Raw genomic sequence first — 22,568 nt, 5'->3', positions numbered from 1 at the left:
CTATACAGGTAATGGTTACTCACATGTGCTGCTCCTCATCCAATCACAGCCTCTTCCAGAACAAAAGTGCTGGTGTAATGTAGGGCACATCCCATTGGTTGGCATCAACTACAAAAGTTTGCAAGTCTCTGTATATTACCCAGCAAGTCCAGCTGTCCATCAGTCCCTGCATCTACTCACTCCAATGTCACTCTGTCTATATTCTGGTTACATGTCTAGCCTGCTATCTATCTCCTATCTATCTATCTATCTATCTATCTATCTATCTATCTATCTATCTCCTATCTATCTATCTCCTATCTATCTCCTATCTATCTATCTATCTATCTCCTATCTATCTATCTATCTATCTATCTATCTATCTATTATCTATCTATCTATCTATCTATCTATCTATCTATCTATCTATTTATTTATTATCTATCTCCTATCTATTATCTATCTATCTATCTATCTATCTATCTATCTATCTATCTATCTATCTCCTATCTATCTATCTATCTATCTATCTATCTATCTTCTTTCCTTGCATCAATACAACTATCCGTCTATATATCCATCCATTATCTATCTACCTATATTTGTTCTTGTTCTTGTTCTTGTTCTTGTTCTTGTTGTTGTTCTTCTTCTTCTTCTTCTTCTTCTTCTTCTATCTATCTATCTATCTATCTATCTATCTCTCCTATCTATCTCCTATCTATCTATCTATCTATCTATCTATCTATCTATCATCTATCTCCTATCTATCTATCTATCTATCTATCTATCTATCTATCTATCTATCTCCTATCTATCTATCTATCTATCTATCTATCTATCTATCTCCTATCTATCTATTATCTATCTATCTATCTATCTATCTCTCCTATCTATCTTCTATCTATCTATCTATCTATCTATCTATCTATCTATCTATCTATCTATCTATCCATCATCTATCTCCTATCTATCTATCTATCTATCTATCTATCTATCTATCTCCTATCTATCTATCTATCTATCTATCTTCTATCTATCTATCTATCTATCTCCAATCTATCTATCTATCTATCTATCTATCTATCTATCTATCTATCTATCTATCTATCTATCTCCTATCTATCTTCTATCTATCATCTATCTATCTATCTATCTATCTATCTATCTATCTATCTATCTATCTATCTATCTATCTCTCACCTATCTCCCTCCTTATCCTCTCCTCACATAGACACAGATGTGTAGCCCTTCCATGTGTATAGTAGCCCTCCCCTGCCTCCCCACATACAGTATATACAGCAGGATCCCTGGTGTGTGTATCTCTCTCTCTCCCTGGATCCTCACAGCTCAGGCAGCAGATCATGATGTGCACTTGGCTCCTCTCACCCTCCTCACAGCTTCTCGCTCTCCATCCCCCTGTGGCTGTGTCACTGAAGCTCAGTCCCTGCTGTATAACAGACACATGGCTACAGAGGGCAGCCTCTGAGACTACCTGTGCATTATAACTGATAATAGTAATAATAATAATAATAATAATAATAATAATAATAATAATAATAATAATAATAATAATAATAATATAGGGGAAGAGAGTCCAGCAGCACATGGTGGGACCTGGGAGGCTTTTTAAGGACTTTCACAAGTGACAGAATGATCAGCATCCTGCAGAGGTGTTAGGATATAAGCCCCAGTCCTGTATATAGCTGCAAATATCCAGACACAAGAGCTGACACTCAGATTCTTATACACACCCCAGTACCAGGATGCTCTATCACTAGACTGCTGGAAAGTTTCCCCCACTAAGCTCTGATGGTCTCACACAAGTTGGGGGGCTCCATGCTACCATCTCCCCATCCTGGACCTGATATATTCCAGAACATGAAATATATATAAAGCTAGAAGTGATCTGAGTATCTTTCCTGGCTGAGGTAATGAGGAGGGGGCTCTGCTCCCCCCTTGTCACCACTTGTCCATCACTGAGGGCTCCACTAGTGCATGACAATCTTTTGTTTTGCTTAACAAAATCCGGGCCCCTCCTCCCCAATGATCAGCAATGGGTTGGTTGGAGCTCTCACACAAATTGGTGGTGGGCTCTGCAGGCTGCTGTGCTGCTGACCAAGTGTTGGAAGGCTGAGGAGCAGCAGCATCAGGACACCAGGGACCCCTCACCAGCCTGGCTCTGCTCAGGGGCTCTGCTGACACAACTTGTTCCAAACTTATCCCACTACCACCACCATCATCCTCCTCCTCACCACCATATACCATGCTCCATGGCTGACTGTGCTGCCTTGTGATACTTCCAGGAGGAGATCACTGACACTTCACTGCCTGACCTTCCTCTGTGTGTGTGGATGCTGGAAGAAACCTTGGGGTCCTGTATATGGAAATTGTGGGGTGCAGAACAGAAGAAAGTGCCTATCCCTTCCGACCAGCAGCCATGCTCTTCCATGGGATAACCGGGGGACATATCCAAGGGATCATGGAAGAGATGGAGAGAAGGTCCAAGTCAGCAGATAGCCGCCTAGCCAAAACTATCCAGGTCAATGGCAGAGAAACTGTGAGTACAACAGGCTCTATCTATCCCCTATCTATTACCTATCTATCTATCTATTATCTATCTATCTATCTATCTCCTATCTATCTATCTCCTATCTATTATCTATCTTCTATTTATTATCTATCTATCTATCTATCTATCTATCTATCTATCTATCTATCTATCCCCTATCTATTATCTATCTTCTATCTATTATCTATCTATCTATCTATCTATTATCTATCTATCTATCTATCTATCTCCTATCTATGTATCTATCTATCTATCTATCTATCTATCTCCTATCTATCTATCTATCTATCTCCTATCTATCTATCTCCTATCTATCTATCTATCTCCTATCTATCTCCTATCTATCTATCTATCTATCTCCTATCTATCTATCTATCTATCTATCTATCTATCTATCTCCTATCTATCTATCTATCTATCTATCTATCTATCTATTATCTATCTATGTATTATCTATCTATCTATCTATCTATCTATCTATCTCCTATCTATCTATCTATCTATCTATCTATCTATCTATCTATCTATCTATCTATCTATCTTCTATCTATTATCTGTCTATCTATCTATCTATAATTTATCTTCTTATGTTGTTTTAATAATTTTCGTTGATGCAGTAAATAAAAGTAATATCTAGAAAAATATATTTTTTCTATTTTTATTTATTCAATTAATTATTTAAATAAATAAAATCTATTTATCTATTATTCTCTATCATATTTATACATTTATATAATAGGTTACTTTTTATCCATCAGACTAATAACTGTAATCAACTATTATCTGTCTATTATCTATCTATCTATCTATCTATCTATCTCCTATCTATCTATCTATCTATCTATCTATCTATCTATCTATCTCCTATCTATCTATCTATCTATCTATCTCCTATCTATCTATCTATCTATCTTTCTATCTATCTATCTATCTATCTATCTATCTATCTATCTCCTATCTATCTATCTATCTATCTATCTATCTATCTATCTATCTCCTATCTCCTATCTATCTATCTATCTCCTATCTATCTATCTATCTATCTATCTATCTATCTATCTATCTATCTATCTCCTATCTCCTATCTATCTATCTATCTGTCTATCTATCTATCTTTCTATCTATCTATCTATCTATCTATCTATCTATCTATCTATCTCCTATCTATCTATCTATCTATCTATCTATCTATCTATCTATCTATCTATCTATCTATTATAACTATACTATTCATATGCCTGTACACTGCAATTGAAGCATCAGCCGAAGATGCTCCAGAGGAATAAATACAACCAATATTATTCCCCAGTGTTATGTGGTCATACATAACATATATCACACTTGTAGCAATAAAATCACGTTAAATATTCAGCACATAGCTATAAAAAATCCATTCTCCATGCTTACTGCTATCTTTCTGCAGTTAAATTCTATTCTAATTTATATTTTCCATTTAATTCCAGGTTATTTTACAACAACAACAAAAAAAAAAAACTAAAGAAATGTGTTTCCATGTTGTTCTGTGTTACTGCTGCATTGAATACTATTATCCTGCCCAGTTGTATTTAACCTAATTTTACAAATCTTTAAGTATTAAGTTGTTAAATATATGTTGTTCTCTAAATATATAAATAACAGCTGAATACAAATTAAAAAAAATTAGAAAAATTCAGTTTTTCTACTAAAACAATAAACCTGTCAATATTGACATCTTGTTAATTGATTTTAGAATTTATTATTCATGTCTTTTACTCATTATATATGTGTATATATATATATATATATTATTATTTTTTTTTTAACCATCTAATTAGTAGTAAAATATTTTTTTTATTTGCCAGTATATGTATTCAACGTCAACTAGTATGCATTTTAATATATTCCATACACATGACAATTTTTTTAAATTTATTCAATAGGGTATAAATGTTAGAAAAAATAGAAATAAAAATTAGTAAGGTATTTTTGTGCTAAGTATATAATAATAATAATAATAAAAATAATAATTATTATTATTATTATCATTATCATTATTATTTTATTTATTTATGTTAGAATTAATATTAGACTCCTAATATCCTATGCTGCTATTAATTTAATAAACAAAATCCTAGTTACATTATAAACATACAAATAATCTAAAGTAAAAAATCCGCCCCAGAAAGGAAGACAATGTTAATTGGGGTCAGTATAAAAAAGAGATTAGACAGAGATCAAGCCTCATTAGTGGATAAGGGATATTTTTCCTACTTTAATAAGCTCTCTGGGGAGATATCCAGACAGATACTAATGTGTTAATACCTCTGTATTGGAAGGATCTGTAGGCTTTATAAGCAGTGTCTCAATCTAACCAGGAGAAAGAATCAGTATTTGGTGAATCCGGCCTAAAAAGCTTTAGGAAACATCTAATTATTTGTCTGTAGGACTCTAGGTTGTCTTATTGCTCTATTGGTTTTATTTGAGCAATGGGAGAGGGGGGTCACAAGGAGAAGTGCATGGCTGACTGGCAGCATGGAGGCTGGTCAGGCTAAAGAGGCAGAGTGCGAAGGCAGTTTTATTTTTTATAGATTTGTTTTGTTATATATGTGCCCACTTGTGAATACTATTCCATAGTGTTTGATGATACACAAAGTAAAGCCTAGGCAGGGTTCCCATTTTTGTAAAACTGATTGGAACTGATTGGACAAGTGATGCATAAAATAACATTGCTTTGCCTAGGTTTTGTCCAATTGGTTTCTTGGATCCGGTGCTAACCAAATGTTTTTTTTTTTTCCCTTTGTTAAAAGAGGAATGAAGGGGATCTATTAAGTGATCCAATTCTGTTCCAAAACTGGGTTTAATGGGATAAAAAAAAAAGAAATCCTGATTAAAATGATAAAAACCTGACATTTTAACAAAAATTAATCAAGGATATAATAATAAAAACATTTACGATTTTTTTTAACAGCAACAAAAATGAAAATAAAAAATTATGCCCATTCTTTATCATATTGTGTATAGCTATATTTATAATACCGCCACCTCATATTATCATGTATTTATGATATATTCTTCATCCTGTCTCTTCTTATTGGTGAGAGCATTATAAAACTTTTATGTTTTCCCATATAATCTCAGCATACTATACATCACAGCCCTTTCCTATCTGCCCATTTTATGGGGATTACAACCTCTTTTTAGTATTATGTCCCTTTAAGAAAGTTATAAAATTCAGGCTGAATCACAGCAGCAGTGGGACTGGTCAGAGAAAACTGCATCTAAATGGTATTAGAAATTAAAATTAGAATAACTGTTGTATCCAAAATATTTTTATATTGTTGTTATAATCTACATAATATATGTAATAAATAAAAGTAGTTAAGTCCTAAAAGCTCTGTAGTATCTATCTATCTATCTATCTATTTATTATCTATCTATCTATCTATCTATCTATCTCTCTATCTCTCTATCTATCTATCTATTTATTATCTATCTATCTATCTATCTATCTATCTATCTATCTATTATCTATCTATCTATCTATCTCCTATCTATCTATCTATCTATCTATCTATCTATCTATCTATTATCTATCTCCTATCTATCTATCTATCTATCTATCTATCTATCTATCTCTCTATCTCTCTATCTATCTATCTATCTATCTATCTATCTATCTCCTATCTATCTATCTATCTATCTATCTATCTATCTATCTCCTATCTATCTATCTATCTATCTATCTATCTATCTATCTATCTATTTATTCATTTATCCATCCATCTATATTCTATCTATCTCCTATCTATCTATCTATCTATCTATCTATCTATCTATCTATCTATTTTCTATCTATCTATCTATCTATCTATCTATCTATCTATCTATCTATCTATTATCTATCTATCTATCTATCTATCTATTTTCTATCTATCTATCTTCTATCTATCTATCTATCTATCTATCTATCTCCTATCTAACTATCTCCTATCTATCTATCTATCTATCTATCTATCTATCTATCTTCTATCATCTATCTATCTATCTATCTATCTCCTATCTATCTTCTATCATCTATCTATCTATCGTCTATCTCCTATCTATCATCTATCACCTATCTATCCTATTTTTAAAAATAGTTTTTTTCTCATTCTGTGTTTCTATATAGCTCTAAATACATAAAGCAGGAAAATAAGTCACCATTTTTACGTAATCTAAGAATTAGAATTCTATAGGTTACTATGCAATAAATGAATATTTTATGATTTTCCCTGGGGCCCTTTTCACCACTTCCCCAGGGATAGGACATTGGGTATAGAAACGTGAATGCAAAAAAAAAGAAAAAAAAAAAGAAAACAGAAAATTATATTTTCAAATCTTTTGGTCATATAGATATCACTATGGCTGCAAAGTATAATTTTCCTAATGTGAATTCTTGAAATTCTAATAATATTAAACATAACGTCACCCAATTTTCACCATAGCTCTTTATGTAAATGTTTAAAGTGTAAATCTTCTTATATATGTATGCAAAGAAGGCATTATAGAAATCACTGCATTAGAGGGATAGTACTAGAGTCCTGCTGTATACATATATATATATATATATATATATATATATATATATATATAATTTTTCATTAATACCAGGTAACATGTGACAGGTTACTATGTAAATATATATATATATATATATATATATATATATATATATATATATATATTGTTTTTTTTGTGCATATGCCCATGATCAGTCTATTTCCCTACCAAAAAAATTTAAAAATAAAAACAAAAATATTGCTCCTCTTCTGTCAAGTTGTTACATTTTATTTACTAAATATGATTCTATTCGGCTGTTTCTATTGGTTCATAGTTGGTAACCAATATGGCCACCATCACGGCTCCCATGGGTGTTGTCACCCAGCTGCCCGAGAGTCCTGAATGGTTGGGGTGATACAGGTTCCTGCTCATAACCAAGTTCAATTGTCTTTCCCAACATCAGTTAAGTGACAACCCTGCAGTGCCCGTTGGTAACCAGTTTTACTGAAATAGATATAACTAATTAAAAAAAAGCTGATATTTGGTATTTTTCTTTATTTTATTGGAAATAATAGTTAAATATAACCCAATACCAGTGAGATTTATAAGTTAGCTGTAATACACAATACTAGATGTGTAAATGGAGAGTTATGATGTTATGGTTGGCAGCTGCAATGCTATCATATCCGGATCTATTAGAGAAGCTGTGATATTATAGCATGATAGATATCGATTTTAGTGACACGTATGGGAGTATTTGGTCTCCCACCCTTGGGGGCTTGATATACATTATCCCATGTATTTTTATTACCCGGCGCCATGTATTAGTTTATATGGTAACTACTTTGACTCTCTGAGTTATATTAATATTGTAACATCCATCACTTCACGTCTTGTCTATGGTAATCGGCTATTAAAATGATCAGAAAACCATCTGGTGCGCCCCAAGCTTGGCGTTGATCGACAGACTGGAGATCAAATATTTACTACCTGCGTCCCGGTACAGACTTACAATCAGATTGGTTGCAGCCATGGCCAATAACCATAGGGCTGCCTGTCCACTGGCGGAGCATTGGCCCATATAATAAGCAGAATGCTTATATCCTCAACCCAACCTTCTGTATTTGACCTGCGACAGTCAACATTTTTAGCATGACTGCCAAAATATTTCTGCACTTTATAATGTGTAAAATTGTTATATTCCCCCCCTCACTACTATTTGCTTTAATAATTTAAAGGTTTATGATATTTCTAGTTTTTATGTAATTTGGGCTTAGAAATATCTCGTAAAAAAATATTTCTCTAATAAATCTATGTGCTCAAATAAACTATAAAATAATATTAAAAAATAGTATAACATTATATAAAAGAATATAAGAAAACATAATATAATACAATATATAACTCAATATAATATAATAATATAATCCAGCATTAACATATATCATATAACATCATATAAAAGAATACAAGAAAAATAACTTAATATAATAATATAACTTATATAATATACAATCATATAACATATCGTACTATATCATAACATAAAACTACATCAAATCATAAAACAGTATGAAATCAAGTATAACATAATTTAAATAACCTAAATATATATATATATATATAAAATTTGTAGAGTATAAATAATAAAAAATAACATAATAAAAATTAATATAATATAAAATAACAATATATAATAATATTACACAATCTATTCTTACTCTCTTCTCCATCCACTTTACACGTGCAACGAAGTAGCAAACGCCTTGTTATATTTGGCCGCTTACAGTTCTTTAGATGTAGAATGAGTGCGTTGAGTGCGTTGATGACCTTTTTCTGTACTTTTCTTCTATAATCATAGATAGAAACTGTCATTTTCTGTAAATATATAATATGGAAACACATTAAAATAGCAAATAAAAGCAGCCACATCTTAACATTTGCCGTCCTGGGTTGAGGCCTATGTGGTCCTTCCTCTACCGGCTATTACTCAGCAGTAAAGCAGCCACATATGCTCCTTATTTGCAGCGTTGGTACAATTAGTTCTTTATGAATATGTCACCATGCTTGTCCTCCAGCATCATTGTCTGTATAGTAACTCTTCCTCTGGTTGTGACCGCAGAGAATGCCGCCACTCAGCCCGGAGAAGCCAGCTCTGTGTGCAGGATGTGGAGGGAAGATCTCTGACAGATACTACCTTTTGGCTGTGGACAAGCAATGGCATCTCCGCTGTCTGAAATGCTGTGAATGTAAACTGGCCTTGGAATCAGAACTGACTTGTTTTGCAAAAGATGGAAGCATATATTGTAAAGAAGATTACTACAGGTACAGCACTGTGTAGACCGTCCCAATGAGGTTACATAACGCAGCTATGGAGTCATGCTTCACTTGGCTGCATGTGGGTCAGTAGTTTGCATCAGTATTCACCAGGAGCGAGGATTTGCAAATCTTTCCATTATAGTTTTTCTTTGTGTTGGTTCCGTTCCTAGTTTCCAGTATTGATGCCAAATACTGAACAAAATAGGCAAAAGTGAATGTACACGGTATGCAATATGATGATACACTGTTTTACTAACATACATATATAGGAACCCTATGTAGCACCTATCACGTCCGACTTTAGTTACATTGCAGCCAAATGGGTCCAAATGGTCTCCAAAGAGGTTGTCAATGGAAGCAGATGCTATGAACCTCATGGTTTTGTGAATGAGACCGCTGTTTATCTGTAAAATCCTGTGGCCATTAATAATCTGATTGGAAACTTTTTGAATTGCTAGTGGTTAGCCTGGTGCAACATGGGACCATAGATCTCTCTGGTAGGTGGCTCCAAAATGAGCTCCAAATGCAGTAGCCTTCTGCCAGGATGTTGGTTCCACCTTATTGTCAAAGCTTGAGTCCACTAGAATCCCCCTGACCTGATTCAGACTCTTTTAGTGCCTACCCACTATATCTATATCCATCATAAACACAACAGGACCTTTCGGCTGAGAAAGGCTAACGCCAAAATGTCCTGTTGTGTTTATGATGGAAACTAATTTTCTACAATAAAACTATGAAGCATTTATAGTGAGTGCCGACACTGACTTTCTACAGTATTGCTGGAATTTTATCCTACTACGTGCACCACCCATAGACACAGAAGTGCCGTCTAAAGACTCTCTTTACCCACATCTATAAACTCAAGACTGACCTTGGGCCCATCCATTCCAAATCTTGCTGGTAGACTCTGGCAATTGGCCTATAATAAAAAATTAGCATCCTCCCCACCTTCCACCACCACCATAGTGTTAAGACACTGATATATGGCACTGTTATCCACACCCTTAACTACTGCTACCTACTCACATAATACACCAATTCACGCCAGGGTTATCCCCCACTAAAATAAATATAATTCTTGTACCTCAGTGGGCCCCCATAGCAGCTGCAATGACTATGGTTAGGAACCATTGGCATACACCAGTGTTTTCCAACCTATGGCTGTCCAGCTGCTGCCATTATGCTTAGACAGCCTTCGGCATATAATGTGATTCGATACAAATGGATAAAATGGACCTGCAGTGATTGAGGAATTATACCTGTTTTTCACAATTATGAAAGTTTAAGGCTATGTTCACACAACGAGTTATTGTGGCCGTCTTCTTGGACGGGCGTCATTTTGACATTCGTCTTTTAATAAACGCAAATAATTTTTATGATCATTATTTGCGGCAGTAATTATGAAAAGACGGTCGTAAAAAAAAAAAAAAAAAAAAAAAGTCTGTCATTTCAGTTTCTATGAACATAGCCTAAGAATACAGATAGGTAATTTAGTGAATATGAACCTAATTAAACAGTTCAACAACCATCTTAGGATATCTAGAGGCCTAACCAAGTCTGGTAAACAGGGATGGTGAGGCCTCACATGTGGTCACTGACTGGTTGGATAAATTCAGTGTCCCATATGTCATGGATGGTCACTATTCATTACAGTCTATAAAGATACAACATTGGCCCAGTAAGGTTGGGTTAATTCATGGAAAGATCCCACTGACAAATGCATTTTTACTAGCCCGCTGGAGGAAAACTCCAGACACTGTACATGTGTGAATAAACTCCCAGAATACTACTTAAAGAGGATGTACCATCAGGTCCATCCTCTTTAATATGACCCACGGATAGAACGGCACCGTCATGGTGAAGCCGGTGCCGCAGTCCGTTTTTTGAACTGCGACCCAGTTCCAGTGTACGGTGCTGTTCTATCCACGGGTCCCGAGCCGGTGCTGAAGCACTGGAGGCAGGCCGGCCCGCCCCCAGTGGGAGGAATCCCCCGCCCCTTTATGACACGGCTCAATTGATCTAAAGGAGCCGCATCATAGAGGGGAAGGAATTCCCTCCCACTTGGGGCGGCCCGGCCCACCTCCAGTGCTTCAGCCCCTGCCCGGTACCCGTCGATAGAACGGCGCTGAACACGGGAACCCGACCATGGCAACGGCTTCCCTGTGACGGCGCCGTTCTATCCGTGGGTCATATTAAAAAGGATGTACCTGATGGTACATCCTCTTTGATATAGCCAGATAAATACAACTAAGCAAAAACTATTCTCTTTTGCTGCTGTTCCGGTGCTCACAGGTCCCTGTCTCCACCTGGCCTCTATCTTGACACACAAGAAAAGCCCGCTCAGCCAATCACTGGTGGAGGCGGGTCACCTCTGTGGCCAGTGATTGGCTGTGAGGGCCTTTCCTGTGTGTCAAGAAAGAACCAGGAAGTGGAGGTGAACAGGGACCAATAGGCTTTAGAACAGCAGCAGGGGGGTAAGGTAAGTAAGGTGAGTAATAGATGGCTTTAAAATTCTCATACAAAATGAGTAGTATGCTAGCTGACACAATGCATACAAAAATGTGACTAAATCAATGAACGGTACGTGTCTTGGCAGTATACATATAGCTATAAGCTAAATAAGACTAGCGCTATTATGGCACATATAACATGCATATAATGGGTGGTCTATGTCATTTCCAGCACAGTAACATTCATGTGGATTGATTTCATTGAAAGTGCCCTCAGTGAATGAATGTTTTGCTTGTCTCCAGAAGGTTTTCGGTGCAGAGGTGTGCTCGATGCCACCTTGGCATTTCAGCTTCAGAAATGGTTATGAGAGCGAGAGAGTCCGTCTATCATCTAAGCTGCTTCACCTGCACCACGTGCAACAAGACCCTGAGCACAGGAGACCATTTTGGCATGAAGGAAAATCTAGTCTATTGCCGGGCTCACTTTGAGCTCTTGGTCCAGGGAGATTTCCATCCTCAACTCAACTATACTGAGCTCTCAGCCAAAGGCGGAGGACTGTCCACCCTTCCCTACTTCACCAATGGAACAGGTGCAGTGCAAAAGGGGAGACCCAGGAAGAGGAAGAGTCCGGCCCTGGGAGTAGACATCATCAACTACACCTCAGGTAAGAATCTTAATTTTGCAGGGAAGTTGATATGGGATAAATCCATTATGTATTGGGAAATTTGTTAAAATAATAAAGCAAAAGAGGTCATCTATTATGAAGGAGGTTATTGCTTTTTTCTACAGAGAAGCCTCTGGGAGTTGTAAAAGGAAAAAGTCAGAAATATGAGATAAAAAGCTTGGAAATCAGCTCTCCTCCAGAAGGAAGAAAGTGGTCTCTCTTATACAGCTTATTAGATGTACCCAAGGGCATACCTACTATAGAGAAAGACCATTAGACCATTTGCCTGTAATAGGGCTACCTAGCTACCCCGTTAGGTGGCGTCCAAACTAGAGATGAGCGAAGCAGACAGAATATCGTTTTGCGAGCTTGGCAAATTTTTGGTCAAACTCGTTAAGATTCGCAAATTGAATCTTAATGAATTTCAATAAAAAAGCCAAAACTATAGTAGCTACAATACTGGGACTATTACAGAAGGGCAAGTTTGTTAAAGCTTGTCGTTGTAAAAGTTTCAAAAATCGGAAAATCACAATTTTAAAAAAGTCAATCAGCCAGTCATTCATTCGACTTTCGCCATTCCTCTCCTCTCTGTCCCTATATCTCTGTTAGTCTCTCCCTGCTCTGCTCTAACTGCCTGCTGCCATCCTGCTCTCTCCTCCACACACACAGCCGACTGGCCACCTCCGTTACCGAACCTCCTTATATAGGGGAGGAGGTGCTGACATCACAGAAGGGCCTGCAGCTGATTGGACGGGCGCTATGGATTATGGTTAATCACTTTCTCCCGTCCAGTGATGCTCCAAACAGCCTGTGAGGCGTCATTTTGTTTCTTTGCAATTTTCCTTAATGAATCGTCGGAAATTCGCTGCGCAGAACGAAGCAAATTGACAGCGCGATTCGCCAGATTCACTTTGCTCATCTATATTCTAGACCATTCGACCGAACTAGGTGTATTATTTAACCTATAGGAACTTCTCATACAGAACCAGTACCCCCCTGAGTCTCATCTAGCCAATCATCACAATAATTACTTTTTTTTTTAATTTGCTATGGAGCATTGCCTGTAAGACTCCATATACCGGTTTGATCTCCTGAAGGAGAAACATTATGCTCAAAGATGAGATACAAATTTAGAATTTTAAGGTAATAGAGATGAGCGAACCTCGAGCATGCTCGAGTCGATCCGAACCCGTACTTTCGGCATTTGATTAGCGGTGGCTGCTGAAGTTGGATAAAGCCCTAAGGCTATGTGGAAATCATGGATATAGTAATTGGCTGTATCCATGTTTTCCAGACAACCTTAGAGCTTTATCCAAGTTCAGCAGCCCCCGCTAATCAAATACCGAACGTTCGGGTTCGGATCGACTCGAACACGAACACCGTTCGCTCATCTCTATTAATAAACATTTTTTTAAAATATAGGAATATAGAAATGCCATTACCAAATTAGAATGTTTAGTTTAGTATAGAGAAAAGTAGTCCATAGCTCATGATTTAGTGTCCCTTTTACGTAGGCCGATAACCAGCAGACAGGGACCCTCATGGACCTGTGTAAAAGAACCAGTGATCAGCTGATCGCATCTTTTGTGCGGGCATTAAAATCATCAGTAGTCACCCACACATCTTCCTTTTTATACCTGAATGTGTAGGAGACTATCATGAAGTCAATCGGGCGCATGATTGGTTGTGTCTTGTAAAGCCTCTGCAATCGAGGGCAGTTCTCCGCACCATCCACAAGCATAGATGCTGCACATTCTATATATACCTGTATAAAGCGTGTCTGTGTCCTCTTTCTGCTCTAGAATTGGCTAATTTCATCAATGGACAGTGTCAGCTAGGCGGGGCTTAACAGCAGATGGGGCCCAACTGCCGGGAAGCCCTGCCTAGGTGACACTGTGCTCCAATAAAATGAAGCGAGAGTAAGGGGGGGTGACAGTATCACTTTACTTCCTGATCCTTTTGTTCTGGGGGATGAGCCGCTGCCAGATAGGTAGGACAGTAGCTCTCTACTCTTTTCTGATTGAGAATACAAGCACTCGTTCAAGCTGAGCATTCATGTGTATTGTAAGATCGGGAGAGATAGCCATTGACTGAATGAGTGTTGGTCTGACAGCTCTCTACGTGTATGGCTACCCCACCACAGCAGAGAACGTACTTTACATTAGGATAAATGCCCTGGGGGGGTCTTATCACCCTGTCAGTCTCTCAACCAATCACAGCTCATCTTTCATTTTACCAGCGCAATATGAGAAATGAAAGCTGAGCTGTGATTGGTTGCTATGGACAACATAGAGAATTTTGCTATAAGACAGGGATGGGGAACCTTTGGCCCTCCAGTTGTTGCAAAACTACAACTCCCATCATGACTGGACAGCCAAAGCTAAAGCTTTGGCTGTCCAGGTATGATGGGAATTGTAGTTTTGCAACAGCTACGGGGCCAAAGGTTTCCCATCTCTGCAATAAGGCTATAAATCTCCCCTATTGTACTTACAAAGTTGCCCATAGCAACCAATCAGATGCCAGCTTTTATTTTTTAAAAGGCTTCTCAAAAATGAAAGCTGGAATCTGATTGGTCTTTATGGGCAACAGCTCCTCTGCACACAGTTTGCTTTATATAAATTGTAAAATGGTGTTCAAAAGTGAACACAGATAATAATATAGTTCTATGGGAGTATATGGATTTGCTGTAGGATATAACTGGGCAACTTTCCAATTCTTACAGCTTTCCAGGACCAGACAGACCCAGTCTACCATCTAGACAGTTCTTACATTTTACTGAGTCGGTCTGGGTTTCCTCAGACTCAATTACTCTCCGCGATCTGCTCTGAATCAATTACATTTGTTATGCTTCATCTTCTCGCTGACAAACAACGATACATGAGATAGCCGCAGCTGCCGACCCCTTGTGATGGGAGCTTAGGTGGATTTGTGTTTGGTGCACAGAATATATGTACTAGTGAGATAACGTGATTAGTATTAGTAATTAAAGTCCGTGTATCTCATCTTATGCTCAAAGTAGGTGCTGGGAGAACTCCAGGCTTATATGGCGATTGTATCCATAGACCACCATGATGTATACCAAAAGAAGGTATTTTTGCCTTATACAGGGGCCATAGGCTACTATGGATACAGGGGCCATAGGCTACTATGGATACAGGGATCATAGGCTACTATGGATACAGGGGCCATAGGCTACTATGGATACAGAGATCATAGGCTACTATGGATACAGGAGCCATAGGCTACTATGGATACAGGGGCCATAGGCTACTATGGATACAGGGGCCATAGGCTACTATGGATACAGAGATCATAGGCTACTATGGATACAGGAGCCATAGGCTACTATGGATACAGGGGCCATAGGCTACTATGGATACAGGGTCCATAGGCTACTATGGATGGCAGGAGATAGAACTGAGCATGTTCGCTCGGTTGAACGTTGAGCTCCCTGATGCTCGATCTAGAAATCTGCTCGACCAAGCACGTTCTCTCTATACACTAATCTCTAGCCTTATGCTAGATTTATACACACAGTTTAGATGCAGTTTTTAACTGGACACCAAAGAGCAGGTGTATTAATCTTTCCACTAAACTTTTTCTTCATTTTATTATGTGCTCTTGGCTTTGACTCAAAGAACTGCACAAAAGTAGCTGTATGTGTGAATCCAGCATAATACCCCATTCACTTTCCTCTTTGGGTTGTATGCATCTAATGGAGCTCCAATTATACATACATGTGTATTATGTTATAATGGGCACTGACACATTGAAACATCATAGAGAGAAGTCAAAAGTCTTGCTCATTCGGCGTCTGAGTGTTCACTAGTAGGAGAAGAGAGAAGCACCCAGCTGAACACTTCTCTTCCCACTATCTGTACATGCGAGACAAGATCATCCCATAGACTTACAGAGAGAGAGAGAGAGAAGAAGGAAGGAAGGAAAGAAGGGAGGAAGGAAGGAAGGAAGGAAGGAAGGAAGGAAGGAAGAAAGAAGGAAGGAAGGGAGGAAGCAAGGAAGGAAGGAAGGAAGGGAGGAATGAAGGGAGAAAGGAAGGGAGGAAGCAAGGAAGGAAGGAAGGAAGGAAGGAAGGAAGAAAAGGGAGGAAGGAAGTCAGGAAGAAAGTAAAGAAGGGAGGAAGGAAGGAAGGTAGGGAGGAATGAAGGAAGGAAGAAATAAAGGTAGGAAGAAAGGTAGGGGGGAGGGGAAGGAAAGGAAAGGAAGAAGGAAGGAGGCAGAGCAGAAGAAAGGCGGTAGAAAAATGAAAGGGAATAATGATAAAAGGGAGGAAAGCATGGGAAGGGAAGAATGGAGGGAAATAGATGAAAGCAAATGAAAAAGGAAAAGAAGGAGGGAGGGAAGGAGGAAGGAAGGAAGAAAGAAAGAAAGAAAGAAAGAAAGAAAGAAGGGTGGGAGGGAGGAAGGAAGGAAGGAAGGAAGAGTAGGGAGAAAAGAAAAGAAGGGGGTAAGTGAGGGAAGAAGGCTGACTCAATTTTCCTGTTAGAGACCCCTTAGTTCTCTTCACATGGCCACTTGTTATGTGATACAGATTCTGGCACCCCGCAGCTTCCAGTAGGAGGCCATTTCTACAGATCCTGTTGAACCTAACAATAGATCTGACTTTAGTAAGCATCTTAGCTCCCTCTAGTTATGGCTCCAGGCTGCTAGAATTTTATTATTTATATCTATGACATGGAGGTTTTAGATCTCAGTCTCAGAAAAACAGTTTCAACCCATTTACAGTGTGCAGCATGGTGGCTCAGTAGTTAGTACGGGGACCTGTCAGTGCCGGGGACCTAGGTTAAAATCCGACCAGAGACAACATCCGCATAGAGACTGTATGTTCTCCTCTCAGCAACCCAATTTTCTCCCACGTGCTCAAACATACTGGAATTAGACTATGAGCTCCAATGGAAACTGGGACAAATGTGATGATCTCTGTACGGTGCTAGGGAACATGTCAGCGATATATAAACGAATAAAATAATGAAGGCATTTATCTACATCAGTACCATAGCTAACCCAATACACCAAGGCCTATGGTGGAGCCTTTATGGAGGCGTTAGGTCTGGCACATGTATTTTACAGAGGCAAAACAGTAATAGAAAGGTTATGTGTTACTATAAAGTATGTGTTACTATAGGGCGGTGGGTCTGTCAGTATTACTATCTTGTTTTTCTCATATGATCAAAACCAGTCTGTAGGATCCTCTGACCAACTCTGACCCCAGACTGCGTTTACTCTGGAAAATCCTCCATTTCCGCGTCCTGTGATGCGTGCTGTATCCGAGCCGGGCACCTCCTGTGCTAATTATTTCCTATTAATTAGGACTGACACAGGAATCCCTTGGCCGACAACCAGCGCTTAATAATCCAGTAAAACCCTGAGCTCCTCCGTATCTCATAACCCCTTCACCGCCACCCGGGAATTACAGACACCTGCCATTTATCACCAATTATCTTTCACTGTCACCCAATTGGATCAAATTGTCCTTGCCACGGAAAATGGTTTATTTTATGGAGTTTAAAGGAAAAAATCTTCACCCGTTAATAACTTTCCGGTCGCCATATTTGATTGGATTCGCTGCAGGAAAAAAAGTAACATAGTTCCATAGTTCTTAAGGTCAAGAAAAGACATAGGGATATCCACTATTGAGGAAGGCAAAAACATCCAGATAGAGGTAGAGGCCAATTTTTCTCCAGTCTTTCCTGACTTAAAGGGGTTATCCAGCGCTACAAAAACATGGCCACTTTCTTCTAGAAACAGCCCCACTCTTGGCTCTAGCTTGGGCGGAGTTTTGCTGCTCATTTCCATTGAAGTGAATGGAGCTTAATTGCAAACTGCACCTGAACTGGAGACAAGAGTCGTGTCTCTGAAAGAAAGTGGCCATGTTTTTGTAGCAGTGGATAACCCCTTTAACTCTGGCAATCGCAATAAATCCCTTCTCCCTAGTCTAGTGACTATAACCTGTAATATTATCACTAGATATGTATCCAGGCCCCTTCTTATTTCTTTTCTGGTAGAGGGTTGAATAGTCTCACTGCTCTTACAGTAAAGAATCCTTTCTGTGCTGGTGAAGATTTTTTTTCTCTATTTGGAGAGTATGACCTGTTGTTATAGCTACAGTCCTGGGTATAAATATATAATGTTGGCGATCTTTGTATTTTATTTATTATAGGAAGTGATGGTTCCTTATTGTTGGGGGCTAAACTGTCCGCCCCTCCTCCCAATAAGCTGCTGGCAATTACAACATAGGCCCATGCACTTAGAGCAGTTCTCTGGCCTGTGCAACACTGTGCAGGAGAAATGGTGATGGGATCTTTGGGAGAATATAATGATACCATTAAAGTTAGTATGATAAGTTGTAGTTGCCACCTCTACAACGCTATAGCAGGCCACATACATAGACTCCTCTGGTGGCAGCTTACCTCCCCAAGGGCATAAGGATTGTACAGTAGAAATCCAATAGCCCCAATTCTGGATTCCTCTGACATCCGCCATTAAGGATGAGTTGGGAGTTCACTATACTCATTAGGTAACTGGTCCTGTTAAAATTGTCAGGTTTGGCTTTGCACAGTGAACATTATACTATACTACAGGAGGGAGATGATGAAATGATCAAATATGACAACCAGCACTAGAAGAAACTTACTGAAGACGGATGTAGTATTGAGTCTTTGACAGCTAAACAGACCTGTCTACAGTGAGCTCCCCCTAGTGGTGGCTACAGGCTGCTAGAATTGTATCATTTATCTTTATGGCGGTATAAAGGGAGGATATAGAGCTGTGATTCATATAATGATACCGTGGAGGCACAGAATGTCCGTATTAGAAGTAAACTGAGTCTGGAGCAATGAACACAGTGTAGGATCTTATTTATATGAGTAACTTTTCCACCTATAGCACTAGGTTGTCATTCATCTGAATAAGGAACACATTTGCATCCCTCAATGATATATAAGGAAACATATGTCTGCTCTTCCTAATGGGACGTTTCATGTTTGTATTTCTATGGGCATCAATGTTAGGGTCTAGGAAACAGCGATTCTCCAAAACTATATGATCTTCTTTGTATAGGATTTGTGATAAGGAGATCGTATGACTTGTATACGTGGCAGCTCAGCAATGTTTCACAGCCACTGATGGATGGAAGTGTACGATTATGTTATTTTTACAGATTTTTTGGTTATTGGAGAATATCGACTACCCATGTTATAGAAACAATGACATCATAGAGGCTATAGAAGATATTGCAATAGATATATAGAGAATTTCTATAATGCGCACTCTGTTTTATCTGCACAACTGGTCATGTCGGCCTGTTTAGCACTTTGCTCGCTGCTTTGGTCCATGTGTTATAATGAATCACTAAGGTCAGTATAAGGCAAAATCAAAGCTATCCCATGAATTGCAGAGAAGAATAACTTAGAACAATGTAACCTTTGTATCTTCATACAACAGGATGAAACGTTTCTGTGAATCGTTGGTAAAGAAAGCAAAGCAGATATTATTGCCTTATTATATAAAGACTGAGAGCGTCTGTATAGAGATAGGGGCCGTGTGGACTGTTCTCTATCCCTATGGTCCATTTGGGTCTTCTCTCTTGCGGTCAGTGGTTTGTTGTCCCAGTCTGGTCCTGGCTTCCAGTGCATTAGTCCGGCCACTTTATATTAATATGTGATTGATGCAGTCTGACTATGTTTATTGATCAACCTTGGTATTAGTACTAGAGGCAGAGCTGGATGTATGATGCAGGGCTATGCTAACCAGGGACTGCTGGGGGATCCTTGTATGAGAAGGTGGCGGTGAGCTGTACTACCCTTCTATCCTGTGTAACATCTGCAATATGTTAGCATCTGATCCTGAGGATTCCAGACACCAGGGATTTGTAGTTTATTTAACATCATTGCGCATTTGCTATAAGAGAGTTCTAGAGGACGGTAGGGAAATCTGGGAGGTATAACAGAGCTCAGGGTTATAAGCTTCAAACTGCTACATCCCCACATCTATCTATCTATCTATCTATCTATCTATCTATCTATCTAATAATAATAATAATAATAATAATAATAATTATTATTATTATTATTATTATTATTATTATTATTATCATCAGCATCTATCTTAATATAATAACTATTATCTATCTATCTATCTATCTATCTATCTATCTATCTATCTCCTATCTATCATCTATCTATCTATCTATCTATCTATCTATCTATCTCCTATCTATCTATCTATCTATCTATCTATCTATCTCCTATCTATCTATCTATTATCTATCTATCTATCTATCTATCTATCTTATTATAATAATTATCTATCTATCTATCTATCTATCTATCTATCTATCTATCTATCTATCTCCTATCTATTATCTATCTATCTATCTATCTATCTATCTATCTATCTATCTATCTCCTATCTATCTATCTATCTATCTATCTCCTATCTATCTATCTATCTATCTATCTATCTATCTATCTATCTCCTATCTATCTATTATCTATCTATCTATCTATCTATCTATCTATCTATCTATCTCCTATCTATCTCTCTATCTATCTATCTATCTATCTATCTATCTATCTATCTATCTATCTACTATCTATCTCCTATCTATCTATCTCCTATCTATCTATCTATCTATCTATCTATCTATCTATCTATCTATCTATCTATCTATCTCCTATCTATTATCTATCTATCTATCTATCTATCTATCTATATATCAATATATCTATCTTCTATTCTATCTATCTCCTATCTATTATCTATCTATCATCTACTTCCCATGGATCAGGCTGTGTTTTTGGCGCATGGTCCTTACATCCTTCTATTTATAGAATTAGTTACTATATATAATGGTATGCTCTTTTTTAGTAAGTTGGATTGTCTGAGTGAATGTGAATGAATCCCTCTAAGGAATGTACTGTACAGTGCACTGTGCCTGCAGCTGTTGGGAAGCATTACAGGACGGTGCTGCACTGCCCCCTAATGGATTCTCTGGACATTTCATTATTAATTTTTAATGTTTGCAGAGCTTTCATGTAGTACAGACTTTCACCCCAGTTACAATAGTCAGTAGTCATTCAGTATATATTCCTGAAAAAAGGTCAGACCAGTGTTACAGGAAGCATATGGCATCCATTTAGGGGGTCAAGTCGGCGTCAGGCTTACTTCTCTCAACAGAAACCTTATTCACTAAGGTTGGGTGTGCACATAGATGTTTTACTAGTAAAGCAATGTGGAAATGTGGAGAAATTGGAAATCATTGTCTGACTAATAGGAAACGGCGGAAAAAGTCAGAAGCTTGATCCTTCTTCCCAGAGAATTTGGAGGCCTCCATACATGTGAGATAGCTGGTCATTCCCACTAACATCGGTGGGATCAGATTACTTTTTTTCTAATGTGTATGGGGGCCTGTGAATAATTTAGATGAAGGATTAAAATTTAGGTGAAATTAGGTAAAGTTTACTACAATAATTTTTTTTTTTGCAAAAATTTTACTAAAATATAAAGTGAATGCAACAATATGTACAATAAGCAATCTGTCTGGATGGGGCCTAATCTGTGAATGTGTAACCCTAGAATGAGAAAGAATCATTGTGTATCTCAGGCGGTTGGTTACAGTCTCTTCAATATAACAGTCTCTGCTCTTGTTTTACTGTGTGTCGTGCAGGGCCAGATTGGGGCTGATGGGAGGCCTCTAGGCAAGATATTGGAGGTGCCCACCCTCCTACCCAGTAACACAATAGATAGTTGTTAGCAAATGTCCTGGACCTTGATGTCTTATGATGAGAATATAAGGGCCGACATGTCAGATTTGGCCATGGCTGATAAGTGTAATCAGAGGTGTTGGCAGCCACTTATCCCCATATCCTTATAGCAATAACATGAACATTCTGTGACTACACAGTCCAGGCACATGGAGCTCTGCCATCCTACTGACCCTGCAGTGTATTGTCACACAGAGCATTTTATAGGGAAAAAAAACCCCAAAACAAAACAAAAACAAAACACTACTGCAGTATTTGAGCCAAAGCAGGGAGTGGATTTAGAAGA

At 37.9% G+C, this 22,568-nt stretch overlaps 1 protein-coding gene across 7 annotated transcripts in view; it reads left to right on the top strand.

Annotated features, from left to right (window-relative positions):
• LHX9 (LIM homeobox 9) overlaps window positions 1–22,568 on the top strand; it is a 48,542-nt gene that overhangs the window by 4,548 nt on the left and 21,426 nt on the right. For 3 of the 7 annotated variants that reach the window (XM_069967514.1, XM_069967510.1, XM_069967509.1), the window contains exons 2-4: window positions 2,283–2,536; window positions 9,189–9,391; window positions 12,139–12,500. In XM_069967514.1, coding sequence (XP_069823615.1) covers window positions 2,360–2,536; window positions 9,189–9,391; window positions 12,139–12,500 — 742 coding nt within the window. In that variant the 5' untranslated portion in view covers window positions 2,283–2,359. The remainder of the gene's footprint in view (window positions 1–2,282; window positions 2,537–9,188; window positions 9,392–12,138; window positions 12,501–22,568) is intronic. The other 4 variants (XM_069967515.1, XM_069967511.1, XM_069967513.1 and 1 more) reach the window with 2 other exon arrangements.

The sequence above is a fragment of the Dendropsophus ebraccatus genome, chromosome 4, assembly GCF_027789765.1.
Source record: "Dendropsophus ebraccatus isolate aDenEbr1 chromosome 4, aDenEbr1.pat, whole genome shotgun sequence".
NCBI lineage: Eukaryota > Metazoa > Chordata > Amphibia > Anura > Hylidae > Dendropsophus > Dendropsophus ebraccatus.
Note: the sequence above shows the minus strand (reverse complement) of the source record. Positions and strands in the feature narration are given on the sequence as shown.